We start from the raw sequence: 19,414 nt of genomic DNA on the forward strand, positions 1-19,414 counted from the left end.
TGCCCTGAGCCCCCTGCCTGCACCTCACACCCCAACCCTCTGCCCCACAACTCCCTGCCTGCACCTTGCCCCGCAACCCCCTGCCCTGAGCCCCCTCCTGACCCCCAACCCCGAGCCCCCTACCTGTACCCCTCCAGCACCCCAACTTCCTATCCTGAGTCCCCTGCTACACCCTACACCCCAACCCCCTTCCCTGAGCCCCCTCCAGCACCCCAACCCCCCTGAGCCCCCCATACACCCCACACCCCTCCTCTGCCCCAATCCCTTGCCCTGAGCCTCTTCCTGCCCACTGCCCACTTCCTGAGCCCCTTCATACACCCCACACCCCTCCTCTGCCCCAATCCCTTGCCCTGAGCCCCTTCCTGCACACAGCACCCCCTCCCACACCCCGCCCTTTATGATGTTCGCCTTTAAAAAAAAAAAACCCTGGGTGCACACCCTAATGAAATGTGCTGCGCACGCCTATGCTCTGCATCCCTGACCCCGTTGTGCCTCCCCGCCCTGGGGACGTAGCGCCTCATCCCTCAGGGCAAGCTCCAGCAGGTGCAGAGCCGCGGCCTCGCGTAAGACGCATCAGAATCGGAGGGGGTGACTCTTCCCTTCTCCCCCCAGGCCGGTCCTCTCAGGCCTTTGCCTCCAGTGTCATGGCGGAAAGCCGAAGGCGGGACTGAACACCACCTGTGATCAGCCCTCTCGGGCCGTGCGCGCTGCGTCCCCGGGGCTCGCCCGGAGTCCTCCCCCTTCCCATCATGCAGCGCGCACACGTCCCGCCGCTCAGACTCTATGGTAAGCACAGATGAGTTGCTCGCCGAGGAGGTGGAGGCGGGGCTACGGCCGGAAGGAAGATGGCGACGCTGGTGCTGGATAACGGCGCCTATAATGCCAAGATCGGCTACAGCCACGCGCACGTCAGGTGAGGCCCCCGCACCCGCCGAGAGCCCGGTCCCTGTGCGGCTCGGCGCCACGCACGGTAGAGAGCCGCCGCCGCCGGGTCCCTGCTCCCGAGAGAGCCCGTGAGGCGGCCCGCGCCGCTCAGGCTCCGTTGGTTTATCGGCTCTAGCTCCGAAAGGTGGCGAGGCGGCTCCTGCTGCAGGCCCGGCCCCGGCCCCGCATGGGGAGTCTGTGAGCCCGTTACATCCAGCCCCGCCCCGGTCCTGCCGCTGCGCTGGCGGCTGCGGACGTGCCGCCTCCCCGGAGTTCAGCGCGATAGGTGCGATTTTGGAGTAAAACTGAGCCTGGCTCACGGTCGGGGAACAGTCCCCAGGCTCCCCACACCCCAGCCGCTGACATTTGTGTTTCCCGGTGGCCCCACCCCGCCCGCCTTCCCCAAAGCCCGGCCCCCTCCCTCGAGACTCCCCGCTCCCTGCTCTTTGCCCTTCCCCAGCTGCCAAACAGCTGATCGGAGACCCTGCCCCCAAACAGCTGTGGCTGGTGGGTGCTGAGCCAGTGCCCCAGGTCATTAGTCAGGACTAATTTTACCTAGAAAGTGCTGTGGCCGTTGGGGCTCCTGCTGTCAGCCGGTCCTTAGTCTACCTCTGGTGCCCGGACCGCCTGCTGTCATCGTGACAACAGGAGCCACAGCCACTTGGTTGGGGGAGTCCCTGTGAGGTGAGGCGCCTGCCGTCAGCCTGCCCCGGGACAGGGCGGACTGACAGCAGGAGCTCCGTCCACCATGTGGTGAGGCTCCCGCTGTCAGCCTGCCCTGATTGGTGCTCCCGTTGTCAGCCAACCAGGGATGACAGCAGGAGCTACAGCCACCCGGGGCTCCCGCTGTCAACCAGCCCTGGTTGATTGAAGCTCCCCAATGTCAGCCTGGAAAGTGAGAGAGAGGACCCCACTGTAGCCTCCCCAGGCCTGGGGAGGGATAAGAACCCAAAGAAGAGCAGGGGTCAGGCTGGGAGGGTTGAATTATGACCTGGTGGCTTCAGGGGTGCTGAAGTGAGGAGGGTGAGGGCTGATGGGGTTGGAGGGCTGTATTAATGGTGGTTCTGAGCAGGTGGGGTGAGTGATGGGAAAATGAACTGAGGGCAGTGAGGGTTGATTGGTTGGGGGGCTGATCTAATGGGGTGGTGATGATGGGGGCTGGGAGGTTGAATTGAAGTGAGGTGGGTTGGGTGGGGACAAGATTAATTGCTGGGCAGGAGAGGGATATCTGGGGGTGGGAGCTCCTGCAGCAGGGGCCAAAATCACCTTATCCAATACATGTGGGAGAGTGGGCAACACTACTAATTGTCACCTGCACACACCCTGGGGATGGGTAGGGGGAGTTCAAAAATCAAGAGACTCACCTAAAAACATAATGTAATCTTTTTTTAAAAAAACTAATGATTTTTGGTTTAATCTCATTATTTTTGAGGGTTCAACTCATGATTTTGATATTGTGAAGTTGGCAATACCGCTGCTGCCTGCATTGCAAGGGGAACAAGTGCTGCGGGTGGGACAGCCCGAGAGCAGGAAGGCTAGGGTGACCAGGTGTCCAGTTTTTGAGCAGAACACCTGGTTGAAAAGGGACCCTGGCGGCTCTGGTCAGCACAGCCAACCACGCTGCTAAAAATCCGGTTGGTAGTGTTGCAGAGCTAAGGCAGGCTCGTCCCTACCTGTCCTGGGGCACCGCATTGTGCCCCGGAAGTGGCCAGCAGGTCCAGCTCTGGGGTGACGGTGGGGGCGCACAGGGCTCCACGCGCTGCACCTGCCCCGAGCACCAGATCGGCCAGTGGGAACTGGGGGGCGGTCCCTGCTGGGAAGTGCAGCACACACTGTGGAGCCTCCTGCCTCCCCCTTCCCCCGCTTAGGAGCCGGACCTGCTGGCCACTTCCAGGGCGCAGCGCGGTGCCCCAGGACTGGCAGGCAGCCTGCCTTAGCCCTGCTGCGCTGCTGACTAGGAGCCACCGGAGGTAAGCCTGTGCCCCAAGTCTGAGCCCCGCCCCAAACCCAAAGCCCCCTCCTACACCCCAAAACCCTCATCCCTGGCCCCACCCCAGAGCCCACAACCCTAGGCCAGAGCCCTCACCCCCTTGCCCCCCAGCCCAGAGCTCCCCCCCCGCACTCCGAATCACTCAGCCCCACACCCTAGCCTGGAGCCCCCTCTTGCACTCCCCTTGCACTCCAAACCCCTCATCCCTAGCCCCACCCCAGAGCCAGCACCCCCAGCCCAGAGCCTTCACACATCCCAATCCCCTGCCTCAACCCACAGCCCCCTCCCATATTCCGAATCTCACAGCCCCACCCCCAGCCTGGAGCCTCCTCTTGCACCCCAGAGCCCACACCCCCAGCTGGAGCCCTCACTCCCTCCGCACCCCAATTCCCTGCCCCAGCCTGGAGCCACCACCCAAACTCTGAACCCCTCATTTCTGGCCCCACCCCACAGCCCGCACCCCCATTTAGCACCCTCATCCCCTCCCACACCCCAAGCCCAGTGAAAGTGAGTGAGGGGGAGAGTGAGCCACTGAGTCGGGGGGGGGGGATGTAGTAAATGGGGGGCGGGGCCTTGGGGAAGAGGTGGGGCTAGGGTGTTCGGTTTTGAGCCAATAGGAAGTTGGCAACCCTAGGGAAGGCTGAGGTAATTTTCAAAGTGCGGGGGCTCCCTTCTGCTTAGATTTTACACAAAGTGTAGCAACAGTATTCTCATCCTGGTACCAGAGAGCTGTACCGGCAAAGCTTCAGTTAGTTAACCCTGAACCTTGCCAACTAAAACATATCTTCCAGAAAAAGGCATCCAGCTTTGAAGACATCAGGAGATGGAGATTCCACCATTTCCTTGGCAGTTTGTTCCAATGGTTAATCACCCGTGCTGTTTTCAAGAAAAAAAAAAAAAAAAAAAAAATGGGGGGAATTTATTTCTAATTTGATTTTTTTCTTTAACTTCATGTTATTGATTATGGTCCTTATCTTATAGCCTTAAGTGATCTTTTCATGTATCCTAGGCCCAGACCATTTAGTGTTGTGCAACTGTTTCAGGCCAGTTTGCAACCAAAAAAATGTGATTGTTAAGGAAAATGTTCTTAACCTGTGGTTGGAAGTTTCTGTAATTTCTTTTAGCACTTTACTGTTTGATTCTGAATGTTGAGTCATTGGCAAGACAATAAAACAATCTTCTGGTTTTGCAGTAACCAGGGTAACCGCAACTTTCTAAAAAATACGGTCACAGAATATTATGGAAAAGGAAGTATTTATGGATTGATGTGAAAATGCATAATATGATTTTTTTATTTCATATATGATATGATGTACATGAAAACATTCTTAACTTTTTTTCAGTGTTATTCCCAACTGCCAGTTTAGATCAAAAACAGCACGTTTGAAAACTTTTACAGCCAATCAACTGGATGAAATTAAAGATCCCTCCGGACTCTTTTACATTCTCCCTTTTCAAAAGGTAATTAAGATGCTTTATAGATTTAGCAATGCAGTCTATTACAGGCTGTGGGTTAAGGGTCTATTACAGTCTATTACAGGCGGTGGGTCGGTCCTGGGGCTGGTTTTGTTCAAGATCTTTATTAATGGCCTGGATGATGGAATGAATTGCACCTTCAGCAAGTTTGCAGATGACACTAAGGTGTAGGGAGAAGTAGATATGCTGGACGGTAGGGGTAGGATCCAGAGTGACCTAGACAAATTGGAGGATTGGGCCAAAGAAATCTGACGAGGTTCAACAAGGACAAGTGCAGAGTCCTGGCTAGGCAGCAGTTCTGCAGAAAAGGACCTATGGGTTACAGTGGACGAGAAGCTGGATATGAGTCAGCAGTGCGCCCTTGTTGCCAAGAAGGCCAACGACATATTGGGCTGTATTAGCAAGAGCATTGCCAGCAGATTGAGGGAAGTGATTATTCCCCTCTATTCGGCACTGATGAGGCCACACCTGGATTATTGCGTCCAGTTTTGGTCCCCCCACTACAGAAGGGATGTGGACAAATTGGAGAGAGTCCAGCGGAGGGCAACAAAAATGATTAGAGGGCTGAGGCACATGACTTATGAGGAAAGACTGAGGGAACTGGGGTTATTTAGTCTGCAGAAGAGAAGAGTGAAGGGGGATTTGATAGCAGCCTTCAACTACCTGAAGGGGGTTCCGAAGAGGATGGAGCTAGGCTGTTCTCAATGGTGGCAGATGACAGAACAAGAAGCAATGGTCTCAAGTTGCAATGGGGGAGGTCTAGGTTGGATATTAGGAAACACTATTTCACTAGGAGGGTGGTGAAACACTGGAATGGGTTACCAGGAGAGGTGGTCGAATCTCAATCATAGAATATCAGGGTTGGAAGGGACCTTAGGAGGTCATCTCGTCCAACCCCCTGCTCAAAGCAGGACCAATCTCCAGACAGATTTTTGCCCCAGATCCCTAAATGGCCCCCTCAAGGATTGAACTCACAACCCTGGGTTTAGCAGGCCAATGCTCAAATAGCCTGGCTTGACAAAGCCTTGACTGGGATGATTTAGTTGGTGTTGGTCCTGCTTTGAGCTGGGGATTGGACTAGATGACCTCCTGAGGTCTCTTCCAACCCTAATATTCTATGAATGTTTGTTTAATATATGCAATATGCTACAACTGTAGAGGCATAAACAATATTTAAAACAAACTTCAGATACAGCAGTGTAACTTCAGTATCAAGTCTGAAGTGTGGCTTCCATAACCTACCACCAGATACTGATTTAGGAAGCATGATTCATATTATGGTAAACTTACCATGCAATAATTTAAACTAAATGATAGGGAACAACAGAGGTACAATATCACTTATCTTTGGATCTTCTTGCTTGTAGCTGCACAACATTTACCCATTTAAATAGGTTTGGAAGGGCTTCCATAATCTTAAAGAAGAAGCTCTTATTTCTGAATTTTGTTAGGTTATCAGTCCATCTAACAATTACTGATGGAAGCCTGAAATTCTGCAGATGTGGAGTAGTTAATAAATATGCAATGTTGTCTTATAAATAATGTCTTTTTTCCCCCCAAACTTCCATAGGGTTACTTGGTGAACTGGGATGTTCAGAGACAGGTTTGGGATTACCTTTTTGGAAAGGAAATGTATCAGGTAACTAAAACACTTAAGAAACAAAAATCTATGAATACAGATTTAAAACAATTACAAGAGGTAATACAAAAATACTCCAAATCATGGATATAATGGTGAATTCACCAATTTATGAATTTTGCAGGAGTATTCAACAAAGATTGGCATCTAAAATTTAGGAAATTGAGTTACCTATGATTTTGAACTCTGTTCATTCAGGCCATGACTTTACAAACTAGAGCCCGTGTTTAACTTTATTCACACAAGTAGTTTTGGTGACTTGAGTAGGACTAGTCACCTGAGTAAAGTTAAACATGTGTTTGCAAGATTGGCGCTTCAGCTAGTAAAAGTTACTTAATAATTGTTTTCATAGACTTAATTAGTATAACTTATTTGAAGAACCAGGTTTTATTGCATGAAGGAGACAGTTACAGAAGTGGAAGAAGGGCTGAGATTTACATTGTGACAGTCTTGTGGGATCAAGTAGTCATTTTCTGCATAAATTTCTCATTTTTATAATGAATAAGTTGAATTTATAAAGTGTATTAATAGAATATTATTTTGCTTACCTCACCAACATGGTTTAGCATGAAAAGAGCGTTGGCGGCTTTAGCCTTAAATTTTTTTCATAAGAAATAAATATGATGATGTTAACTTATAAAGCTGGTCTTTACAATACTTAAAGGGGAACATGTTGGGAGCCAAAATAACTCCTCAAAATATCTCTTTGTATAGATTTGGGTGGGGAAATTGGGCTGGTTTAAGATTTTAAACTATTGGGTTCATTAAAGAAACTCGTTATTGCCGAGGTTTTGGTACTGGTTTGCAGAATGAGCACCAAAGAAAGGAACTGTTGACCTGTGTGTTCTAGTTCCCATTGAGTCCCATTATGGTGAAAACACCTTAGTGAAGGCCTGTTTTAGAAAGTCTGACAACTGAGTACGTGCAGAAAGAGCAGGGATGAAATCCTGGCCTTACTGAAGTCAGTGTGAGTTTTGTCGTTGACTTCACTGGGGCCAGGATATTATCAAGATTACTAGAAGAGCCAAGCTTCTATACAAGTGGCAGAGTTCTGAAGAGAAATTCTCTTCTGTAGTTAGTAGGACTAGGGTAAAGTTTCTTGTATACACGTTAAATATTCTTTTATTATTACCCATTGAAGTGTAGAGGAAAGATAAAGGGATAGGTTGTTCTTAAGAGCCACAACATTAAAAATAGGGGCATAGGTCAGGGAAATGAAGGAATTCTATTCTGTCCTGAAAAATGTTAACACATTGTGTGGTATAGCAGTGACGGTGCACATACTGTTGCTTGTTAATTTTTTTTCCCCATAACCCATGTGCCACAAGTAGCTGGTAGCACTGATATCTATAATAGGCCTGGGGGCAATTTTATACAGCATGGTGGTTGTTGCATACCAAAAAATGTAAGTAATATGGATAGTGGTTACTAAAATGTTTGGGAACAGAACTTTATTTTTTCTCCTAGGTGGACTTTGTAGATACAAATATTATTATTACTGAACCTTATTTTAACTTCAGTTCAATACAAGACTCTATGAATGAAATTTTATTTGAAGAATATCAATTTCAAGCAGTTCTTAGAGTAAATGGTGAGTATATATTTTGTTGCTCTGCATTAATGTGCTCCAGGCTAACTTCCCAATTTAAAAATAATGTGCCAAGGAAATTACTTCATTTCTTTACCTGACTCTATAGAGTAATATGTAACTTTTTATTTCTCTAATCTATATTCAATTGTGCATACACATCTAATGTTTCTTCTATATTTCTCTATATTTATAATAATTTAGTGTGAGGATTCTGATATGTAACAGCAAGAAACACAAAGTGAAATGGGGGGAAATCAGTGTAGGCAGAAAGTCACTTTTGTCTTGAAGCTCCTTTCTGTCAAGGTTCTGATTTTAAGTTGGCTTCTGATGACAGGAATGTTTGAGACTTCTTGAGATGAGGTAGTATGTGAAAGAGATTGCACTACTACTTGTTTCTTGGCTATATTTGTATGGAGTTTCTGACAGTTCTCATTCACTTTTTGAAGTGGCCCATAAAATATAGTGCTACAATTATATAATACATCCTATTCTGCAGAACACATGAAATTAGTGACATGAATCATCATACAGTGCCCTTTCTGATGATGATATAAAAGTAGGGGAGGGATGACTTTTCAGTGCATGTGGGGAGGGTCTTTGCAAGCTCTTCAGTCACGTTTTAGATGAACTCTAAACAAATTTCAGTACTGGTAGTGTTATGCTGAAATTACAGGAAAGATGTGTTGGTTTCTTTTTTTAAAACTGGCCTTGAAATAATAGTCATCATCTATCTTAGAATTAAACATATAAAATAATTTTTTTACCTTTTTCTGGGAAATGTTTTATAGTTGCAATTTTCTTCGTTTTTTAAAAATATTTCAAAAATTCAAGTCACTGAACATAGACTTAATATAAACTATTCATGTGAATTTTTTATTACACATTGGACACAGTGGGCCTGATCATGCTTTTATTGATATAAATGGTAGCAGAATATATAAATGGGCCCTGTGTTTGTATGTTTCCTCTTTGGAAGTACAGTAGAACCTCAGAATTATGAACATCTTGGGAATGAAAGTTGTTCATAATTCTGAAATGTTTGTAACTCTGAACAAAATGTTATGGGTGTTCTTTCAAAAGTGTACAACTGAACATTGACTTAATACAGCTTTGAAACTTACTATACAGAAGAAAAATGCTGCCTTTAATTTAAATGAAACAAGCACAGAAACCGTTTTCTTACCTTATCAAATCTTTTTTTAAACTTGCCACTTTTTTTTTAGTCGTTTATGTTTAACACAATACTGTACTGTATTTGCCTTTATTTGGGGGGGAGGAGGTCTTTGCTGCCTGATTGCATACTTCCGGTTCCAAATAAGTTGTGTGGTTGACTGGTCAGTTCGTAACTCTGGTGTTCGAAACTCTGAGGTTCTACTGTACTTTTTAAGGTATATATACTAAGGAAAATTATGGTTCAAAAGACAGTCTTTCTCATAAAGATAACTTCAGGTTATGATGCACTCCGTTGTCTTTTTTAAAAGCTTCTTTAATCCATTTGTGAGTTTGTAAAGTTTCTTGCTCCTATAGTTCTACAGAATACCCAGCATCATTAGAATTAGAGTGGATTCTCTTTCTTTTCAGGGATATTGTGTCTGTTTGTGATGTTTATAGCCAAAACTAAGAAATCAGTGCAGCTATAATTTATAATTAAAGGGGCACAAAGTTAATATTCACACGAGTGTAACTAGAAAGCTGGTGGAGAAGGAGAACTATTTCCCTTTTTCCAGTTTGTTTTACCCAGTATTTAAATTCCTCTGAGACTGTCAAATCACAAATACCCAATGGAGACTTAGGGGACGGGCAGCGTGGTTCCTCAAACCACTTTTAATTCCTCTTTTTTTGAAAATGTCATCTTGAGATTGTCAGTTCTTTCAAGTGGGAAAAATATTATTTTGTTTTGCATGCTCTCAAATGGATTTCTTTACATGTACTTTAACAAGGGAATGCAGTGGAACTGTTAAGAGCTTTAAACAAGATCTTAAAATGCCAAATGGAATACCACAATTAAAAGATGACATAGAGATGTATTTCCTTATCTTGATGTTTTTTAGTTTAAATAAATGCAAAGAAGAATCTTTTTGTATACATAGTGAAGAGCATTTGTAATCTCACTTTTTCAGAATTTTTTTAGATTAATGAAGTAAATAATTATAATGTTCAAATACTAGCTCTAACTGAAAATGTAGCTTCTTGGTCGAGGAGTATGTGTGGAAAGCTGTATAACTGTTGTACAACAAGCATTTTAAAAGGTACGCTTCCCTTCCAACATCCCCCCCTTGAGTTTGTGTAGTGTTTCTATTAGAATTGTTGTCACATTCCACTCCAGCAGTGACTGTATTTCAATGCCTGATTAAGTTACTCCTTTATATAAAGTACTGTGGGAATGAAAGAGATTATATAATTGGTCAAAAATAACCTGAAAATTGACTAGCTAGACAAATTGAGACTAGAAAAATGACATACATTTTTAACAGTGAGGTAATTAACCATTAGAACAATTTACCAAATGTTGTGGTGGATTCTCCATCACGGACAACCTTTCTATCAAGGTTTGAACTTTTTCTAAAAGATATGCTCTAAGAATTATTTTGGGGAAGTTCTGACAGGAGGTCAGACTAGATGATCAAAACGGTCCCTTTTGGCCTTGGAATCTATGAATCACCTGGGCACACTGCAAAATCCATCTACTTGGGCTTTGGAGAAGGACAGAGCTGAGTAAAGTCTGTTCTCTTGAGAGAAGGTGGGGTATTATGTTTGATTAATTTTGGCTGTGGGTGAAATTATGCTGCTGGAGCTATTCTGTATTGAGTTACCGAAGATCTGCCAAAGGCACCTAAAATATGGGATAGGTACTATATCTATTTAGATATATTTTAGATTTATATAAATATGGGTTGGCATTTTTGTGTTTCAGCTGGGGCTCTCAGTGCACATAGATATTTCCGGGACAATCCATCCGAGCTATGTTGTATCATTGTGGACAGTGGCTACTCCTTTACACATATTGTACCTTACTGCAGAAGTAAAAAGAAGAAAGAGGCAATTATTAGGTAATTTGCCTTATTTCTTTACAGGTGGCTTTTTTGATATGTCTGAAGCGAATAATGACAGAAAATATTTATTTCTTTTTAGGATTAATGTTGGAGGAAAGCTCTTAACCAATCATCTAAAGGAGATAATCTCTTACAGGTAAAATTGTGCTAACTGTAGACACTTGAGGCCTGGTTAGAAGCCAATTAAAGTCAACGGACGTCTTTTAATTAAATTAAGTTTAGGATTAAGCCCTCTTTGAGGAAGAGGAAAGCCTGTAAAATGACATCTTGAGCTTCAGCTACCATTTTAACACCTTAAGACTCTAGTTTAGTAAAGTACTTAAAGCAGTTGCATAATATTAAGAATATCAGTAGTCCCATTCACTGGGATTTCTTGTGTGCTTCAAGTTACACATATGCTTAAGTACCTTACAGAATCAGGCCCTATGACATTTTTTTTGAAATGTCATCATAGTAATAAAGCTGTAGCCAGATTTCCACTTGACCGATAAAATGGCACAGCTCTGAGAAATTGACAGTTTAATTCCACCTGAACAGTGAGTAGAACTCACTAAGGCAGTGTTTGCAGGAAGGTTCTAGATGGGTCGTGGGGCCCTAGGTAAACATACACTTCCCCAGCCCAGTGTGGAGGAGATGCCCTGGGAGGAAGGGGTGCAGTCAGTGAGTGAGCCTACTTTGCAGTCACCCCATAGCGGTGGCTTCTGTCCCACTGGGCTGGGCCTGATTCCCAATTCTGGGTGTTGCGACCAGGTGCATGGGGTTGCAGTGCCACTCAGGTCTGGCTCAGCTGTCCCTCATCCATAACACTCGCTCAAATACCAGTTGGCCTGGCAATCCGGAGTGTAGCACAGTCCCACAAGGCAGGAGCTGATGCTGCAGAGTGTGTGTGGCAGGCTCATTCTCTAACCTCTCCTCTTTTGGCATCTCTCTTCCGCACTGGGTAGGGATTAGGGTTATGGTGATGAGGCGGAGATGTTTATATATAATGGTGAGTCACAAAAAAAGACAAAAGGCGGTTGGTGAGTCACCTTAGTAAAAAGTTTGGGAACCCCTGCACTAAGGCTCACATCGTGTATTGGGATCCCCTATAATTGACCCTGTGCAGGCATCTTTGCTAGCAGAACCGGATGCAAGATTGTGGCCACAGTTCTTAGTGTTGACGGCTTTACGTTGTTTGGATTAAAGAGTAAAAATACCCTCTAATTTTAAATGTCAAAACTGCTTATATATAAGTTAATGTAAACCTCTACATATTAAAATGTCAACTTCTTGCAATTTGAAAACTGTAAGAACTGATCAATAGTGAAAAAGAATAATTATAAATGTATGTTCAGGATGATCTGTTTTCTAACTTTTTTATAGGCAGCTACACGTTATGGATGAAACTCATGTAATTAATCAAGTGAAAGAAGATGTATGTTATGTATCTCAGGATTTTTACAAAGATATGGAGATTGCTAAGTAAGTTTACTATCTTGCCAAATTTGAAAGGAGGTAGTTCCAAATAATCTAATTGTGTAGAACCAAATACTACCATCCTTATTCAGGCAAAACTCCCCCTTAAGTGAAAGAGACTCTTACCTGAGTACGGCCTCCAGGATTTGGCATATTTTAGCTATGTTCTATTCTAAGTTTGTTGTCTTTTCCAGGTTGAAAGGGGAAGAAAATACAGTAATGATAGACTATGTTTTGCCAGACTTCAGCACAATCAAAAAAGGGTTTTGTAAGGTAATTATTGCTGACAGCCTTTTCTGGAATACTCTCTTTTCTTGATCTTCCTTGGTAGTGAGGGAGGAGGGGTGGATATATTTTTTTTTTTTTTGTGATACTGACTGGTAATATTTTCTGCGTTAGGAATTAATTGGTAAAATTTAAAAAAAAAAAAATTGTGACATAAGGGTTCAAGTTTAACTAATTTTCAAAGTCACGTAGGTATTCCGAGCTATTTTATCCAACATCTGAAAATCAGCAATAATACCATAGGCTCAGTATCTCAATCTAGCCCTGTATTTCTCATTCCAGTGTAAAATATGAAGTATGTTATGTCCTAATTTTGATCACCTTCTCAAAACTCTTACCTGTTGCTTGTTATATGGTTATAATTAAGGCTATGATTTAGTGTCAGGTATTTTAGTAAAAGTCATGGAGAGGTCACGAGCAATAAACAAAAAGTTACAGCTCCTGACTTGTCCATGACTTGCACTATATAATACTGCTAATTAAAATTTAGGTGCTTGGGGCAGGGACTCCCACCGCTGCTTCTCCAGGGGACGGGGTGCCCTGGGGGCTGGCCCCGGACCAGCTGCTTGGGGCCAGCTGACCAGTGGCCGGTATGGCTGGTCTCAGGGCTGCCTCAGCTGCTCAGGTGGCCCTGGGGTCAGCCACACTGGCCACTGCAGAAGTCACAGAGGTCACAGATTCCGTGATTTTTCCAGTACCTCCGTGACCTCCCTGAAAGACTTGCAGCCTTAGCTATAATTAGGCGTGGCAGAACTTGATTTTCATTTTTTTTCTAATATGATTTTTAATAACACTTTTCAATTTTTAACTTTTTATTTTTGCAGTTGGGGTTAAGGCAGTGCTGACAGCAGGGCTGCACAGGGCTCCCTGTGCAGCCAAAGGGACCAAGACACCAGAGCGCAAGGTGCGGGGGAAGCTGTGGTCGGCCTGGCCTGATGGAGGAGGACTCCTGCCCAGAACTATAAGCAGGAGGATGAGGCTCTGGCTGTGTGGGAGACCGCCCCACTGCTCTGTAGTTCCTGCCCACACTCCTGGCTGGTGAGTGAGCAAGTGGGGCTATGACAGTGGAGCTGCAGAGGGCTCGCTGCACAGCTGTGGAGCCAGTGACATTGGATCCCTGCAGGCACATGGTGTAGGGAAGGCTCCTGGTGGGGCATAGCGGACACCCTTGCACAGGGCTTCAAGGAGGAGGACATGTTCCTGGCCGCAGCGGAGGCCATCTGCTATTGAATGGCTCCTTCCTGGGGACGGAGCCATTCAGCATCAGGGTGACCTCCCCTGTGGCTGGGGATGACAACAACTCCTCCCCCTTCCTCCTCCTTGTAGTCCTGGCTGGGCATCTCTGCTATGTGGAGCCAGGACCACAGTTTTCCCTGAACCTTGTGCCTGCAAGGATCCCATGTCACTGGCCCCACTCACTCACCAGGCAGGAACTGCTCCCCAGCAGCCGCCAGCTCATCATACTCCTTGCAGTCCTAGCCAGGGGTCTGCTCCATTAAGCCAGGACAACTGCACCCTCCCACGCACCTTGAGCATGCAGGGATCCGGTCTCACCGGCCCCACTGCTGTGCAGGGAACCCTCTGCAGTTCTGCTGTCATGGCCCTCCTCCCTCACTCCCATGATAGTGGAGCTGCAGAGGACTCCCTGCATGATCCTGGGTCCAGTGTGGGGAAGACTGTAGTCCTGGCAGGGCAGAGCAGACTCCCAGCTTGTAAGTGAGAGGGGTCCCTTCACTGCCCCAGAAGCCATTCAGCAGCTGTGTGGCCTCCCACACAGCTGGGGGCTTGGCCTCCTCCTCCTTGCGGTCGTTGTGGCTAGGAGCCTCTGCTCTGCCTAGCCAGGACTGCAGCCTCACCACTGCGCGTTGTGCCTGCAGGAATCAGGTGTCACCAGCCTTGAGACAGCACAGGGAACCCACCCACTCACTCACTCCTATTACAGCAGGGCTGCAAAAGGCTCTCCTCATGGCTAGTGACAACTGATCTTTGCAGGCACCTCAACTATTAGTGACTATTTTTTTGTTGATTTCAGTGTATCAGTTGAAATGATGTTTGCTGATAGTTATCAATTTTAAAATCGAATGCTGCCAAGCCTAGTTAAATATAACTTCCTTTGCTGTAATTTAATAGCTCTATATCAAAGTGTAGTCATAAGGCACAATTCTGATTCTGGTATCTTTCAGCTGTTTTCACATGCTATCCTGAGAAGTTTTGCTACTTCCTGGAATTCAGACATTTACGTTATAGTCAATAAGTGTTGTGGATAAATTTTATTAGCATGGTTACCAATAGAAATTGCGATAATTAAGAATGGGATACTGTCTTCCATTATAGTTTCCTGTTCTTTTGTTAATAACTCACCTTTTGGAGCTGAAATTTTCCATGCCTGTATTCCATCCTAAGGCAATATATTTTTTGCAAGGATCAAATATCTTTTTTGAGTTACAAGGGTAAAAAAATATTCTCCTGCTAGAATAACACAAATCCAATACTCAGACTTCTAAAAATTGCTTATTGGTAAAAGTGTCATTTAGAGAAGTAGGGTAAAATTTTCAAAAGTACCTAAATGTGCACTAATCTTGCATAGGCAAAACTGCAGGTGTCAGTGCAGAGGCTGGAATGGGGCTCCTTCAAAAATGCAGCACCAAAATGTTTTCATATGCTATTCAAATTGACACCACTGTCTGCTCAGTATGGCAGTAAAAAGTAAACACTGGACACAATTCTCATGCTTAAAGACTATAGAGTAAGGGATTACACAGCATTCTGGAACAGATGTCAGCTCCCTAAGACTTGTGCATGATACGTGACTTAATATATAGAAGATACTTCCTTCAAAACATCCATAACAGGTGAATAATATGTAAACAATGAGATCAGATAAACTTGTTACTCTTGTGTGTGTTCTTCCCTTTTTAAGACGTAGTTATCATTCATGTCTGCCTAATTTAGCCAAGGGAAGAAATGGTGTTAAGTGGAAAATACAAGACTGGGGAACAAATACTTCGTCTAGCAAACGAGAGATTTGCTGTTCCAGAAATTATCTTCCATCCTTCAGATATTGGCATTCAAGAAATGGGAATTCCTGAAGCCATTGTTTATTCAATTCAGAACTTGCCTGAAGGTATAGTGGTTAGCAGTGTTTTGAAATGTATTCTTGAAGTCTGAATATTTTTGTTAGAATCCAAAGTGTATCAGAAGCCTAGCATACTTTATGTGCCAGGCATTAAGGAACTAAAAATTGATTAAAAGTGCAACAGTTTTAACTCCTTGTGAATGTCATTTACTCCAGAGCTCTTTTGCAGTTTCCTTTAATATTTCCTGTTGTGGAAATGCTTGCTTACTCTGGTAAACTGATTGGTTTCTATTTGTGCTTCAGATAAAGTATAACAGTATGGATGGAAACCTCATGAGTTCATTTTCCAGTACAAAACACAACTACATTGAATTCTTTCCTCTGAGGATGGAATCCTCGTGACTGCACTTGAACTTAATTTCATTTTTATTTTAAAATGTCTTTTAGTGTTGGGAGAGGAGGGAATTCATGCTGGCAAATGAGGCCACTGAATCTTAAAAATGAAAACTAATTACCCTTCTGGCTGTGTTGTATTCTGTGGAAGTAACAATTATAACATGTGCATTGTCATGTTACTAGGTATGTAGATACATTTCTAATGAATATGGCCAAACTTCCGCAGGGGAAAATTTTCATGACTATGTGGTGTCACTTCACCGCTGTAGCATCAGAGCCACAAAACTACATTCATTCTAAAAATATGAAAATTAAAATCTCTTGTACGTTGATACTATTGCTTTCCCCTAAATTGGGCTGTTTGAGAGCATTCATGAAATCCAACATTTTTAAATAACTTTCTAAAAGACAAATTTTGAAAGCCACACAAACTGGAGGGACACTAATGAAAGTTTTCTTGTTTAAAAAGGGTGCCGTTCATCAAATTCACCTGTCACACAAGAAAACTAGTTTCACACTTGTGATTATCAGTTAATTAGTAGAGCCTCTTGGTATGTGCACATCCTATGGCTTACAGTTATCCATGAAATACCCTTTATCTAAATATAACCAGTATGTATTTAATATATTTAAAACATTATCTAAAGTGTATTTAAAAACGTTAGTTTTAATTCTTGTCTACTTTAACTTAATGTTCATGAAGAAATTGGAGAATCTTAAGCTAAATACATCTATTTTGGTTTTGTTTAAAGAAATGCAGCCTCACTTCTTCAAGAATATTGTTCTGACTGGGGGAAATACCCTTTTCCCAGGCTTCAGGGATCGAGTCTACTCTGAAGTTCGATGCCTCACTCCAACTGATTATGACGTTTCTGTTGTTCTGCCAGAAAAGTAAGTCCTAAACAATATAAATAAAAATGCATCTATTTTACTGTTTGGTTCTCCTAACAGAATAGAAATTGTAAAGTAGGATTCCTTCTGCTAATTAAATATGCTTGTCTGTGTCATCTTTATATTCCATCATTTAACTTAATCTGTTCAAGTGGCCCAAAACTGGACCAGAAGGATGTTGTAACTCAGTACTTAAAGTGCATTTGCAGAGCTATATTGTGCTTGCTGCAATCCTGCAGACACTTACACGTGTGCTTAAGTTTATTTCTGTGAGCAGTTCCATTGAAATTAATGAAACCATTCACAGCAGCAAAGTTAACCAGTTTTTGCATATGTGTTTGCAAGATCAGAGGGATTATTTTCACATCTCTTATTCTGAAGAATTCCTGAGTATTATAAACATTATACATACCATATCACTGATACCTGCAGCACTTCTGGGATTTGGAGAGTAGCAGCGGGGTGGATCACTGACAGTGTCAGGAGTGCCAGGACAGATATTCACCTCTCTTAAAATTATTATGGAATCATTAATGTCTATGCAGAGTAGCGAGAATGTAGGTTCAAAGTCTAATCCTAAAGACTCCCCCACCAAATAAATACGTTGTATGGGAATTTTATCTACTGTGGAAGGATGGAAGACTGGACAGTCCAGCTCAAATTTGAACCAAATGCTTAGACCACTGTATCATACCCGCTGGCTCCAAACCAGTTTTGTTAGTACAAGCCATTCACGTTTGAAGAATAACTTAATCAGATATTTTTTTTTTAGTTAGCCTTGTAAATGTGAAGTGTGATATTATATATATATAAATAAAAAAAAAATATGGCCTCTTTGAGGAACCTCAAAACATGATAATCAAATAACTGGTACATGCCTCATGTAATAAAACAGTTTTAAACTGAAGCCTCTGTATTTCTGCTAAACCTATGATCACTCTTCTATATAGATCTGTGATCTAGCTATATAAAGTTTCTTCTGTTTAATAGAAATCCTGCTCTTGCTGTCATCTCATAAGTTCTGATACCAATTCACACCATTCTTTGGCCCAATTAAGTTGTTCTGATTTCCTTAAATGGACACTGTCATTTTGAAAATATAACTTGGGTGAGGTATAGCACAAATGATGAACTTGTAAAAGTTTTCATCAAATATTTGTTGCTGAAGCTCAATGCAGGACTCACTTACCATTCCTAAAAAATACATGGTTACCAATTTAAAATTTTCATAAACCCACTAAAAAGATCTGGAATACTCTGAGCCAGGCCCCCTGTTGCATCTTTCTAATGGATGCAGTTTTTCAGCAGATTGTCCTAATGTATAGGCATAAGGTCTTGTTTTATATTTTATTAAAGGCTGTGGCTAATTTCTAAACAAAAACCCTAAAATGATGGTCTCACTTTTTCAAATTACTACATCATTGGAAGTATTTAAAACTAACTTGTGTTGTAACTTTTTTTTTCTCCCCCCCCAGCCCTATTACTTATTCTTGGGAAGGTGGAAAGTTGATTTCTGAAAATGATGATTTTGAGGATATGGTAGTAACTAGAGAAGATTATGAAGAAAATGGACACTGTATTTGTGAAGAGAAATTTGATATTTAAGTGGCACATTTGGAGACAGAGTGATACTCCACTATTTCACTTTGAATGGAACTTATTTGAACTACAAACTATTTTTATGTAAATTAGAACTGTGTTCTAACTTTCTTTCCTATAATTAGGAATGTACAATGAATTAGTGTAAATAACTTTATTTTCAGATTTTAAACTACACTGAAGACTAATATGTTATATATTGGCCTTTGTTATTTTATCTTATTGTATTCCATCCTTACTAAAATTTTTCAATAATTGTGTTATTTTACTTTAAAAAAAGCGAATTACCTATTAATGGCATGAAACAAAAATATTTGAAGATTAGTGTAAAACAATTGTATAGAAATGAAGCGTTAGTCTAAACTTTTTCTCTTCCAACATGAATGCTATTATCTTTTTACTGAAATAGTATGCAGAATAATTTGCATCAAATACTCTTTAACCTGGAGCTCATTTTAACATGTCCTGGGAGAAAAAAATCCTATAAAAGGCTTACTCTGACTTCTTGTAATTATCTCAATGAATGGTTAAACAATGGTTAAACTCAAAGTGTAATTATTCCAGTGTGGAATGTATCCCAACTTTCTGAATACTTTTCTTTTTTATAAATTTAGGCTAAATCTATACAACAGAGATTACCTCTTTGCACAGCTCCCACACATAGTTTTAAAAAAACCCAATTAAGTCTCCAGATTAACTTATTTGTTAGCCTTCCAGCACTGACTCTAACTATGCCCTTTATTTTGAGTACTGGACTCACATTTGAATATGAAATGATTAAAAAAAAAAAAGTTAGTTGTATATAGTACACCAACATCTCAGGTCTCTATTTTAATCCTTGTCCTTCCGTACTTTCCCCCTTTGTTCTCCCCTGCTGCTGCACTTAATTTAGATAGTAAACCTTCAGATATAGACCTGTCAAGTGCCATTAATATCTGTTATATATGTATTAAAATTAAACGTACTTCCAATTGGCCTTTGGAAAACATCTTAATCTAACTTTCTCATGTAATAAATAATGTAATTAATTTGAAATGTA

The 19,414-nt window shown here is 42.7% G+C and overlaps 1 protein-coding gene across 2 annotated transcripts in view; it reads left to right on the plus strand.

The window, feature by feature from the left end:
* Window positions 1-19,414, plus strand: part of ACTR6 (actin related protein 6) — a 37,344-nt gene extending 17,930 nt beyond the window's left edge. Inside the window, exons 1-11 of one of the 2 annotated variants that reach the window (XM_034773543.1) lie at window positions 756-913; window positions 4,258-4,375; window positions 5,961-6,029; window positions 7,497-7,620; window positions 10,535-10,670; window positions 10,753-10,809; window positions 12,036-12,134; window positions 12,323-12,401; window positions 15,366-15,537; window positions 16,638-16,776; window positions 18,252-19,414. In XM_034773543.1, coding sequence (XP_034629434.1) covers window positions 846-913; window positions 4,258-4,375; window positions 5,961-6,029; window positions 7,497-7,620; window positions 10,535-10,670; window positions 10,753-10,809; window positions 12,036-12,134; window positions 12,323-12,401; window positions 15,366-15,537; window positions 16,638-16,776; window positions 18,252-18,381 — 1,191 coding nt within the window. In that variant the 5' untranslated portion in view covers window positions 756-845 and the 3' untranslated portion in view covers window positions 18,382-19,414. Of the gene's footprint in view, window positions 1-755; window positions 914-4,257; window positions 4,376-5,960; window positions 6,030-7,496; window positions 7,621-10,534; window positions 10,671-10,752; window positions 10,810-12,035; window positions 12,135-12,322; window positions 12,402-15,365; window positions 15,538-16,637; window positions 16,777-18,251 lie in introns of those variants that run through there. The other variant, XM_034773553.1, reaches the window with a different exon arrangement.

This window comes from Trachemys scripta, chromosome 1 (genome assembly GCF_013100865.1).
Source record: "Trachemys scripta elegans isolate TJP31775 chromosome 1, CAS_Tse_1.0, whole genome shotgun sequence".
NCBI lineage: Eukaryota > Metazoa > Chordata > Testudines > Emydidae > Trachemys > Trachemys scripta.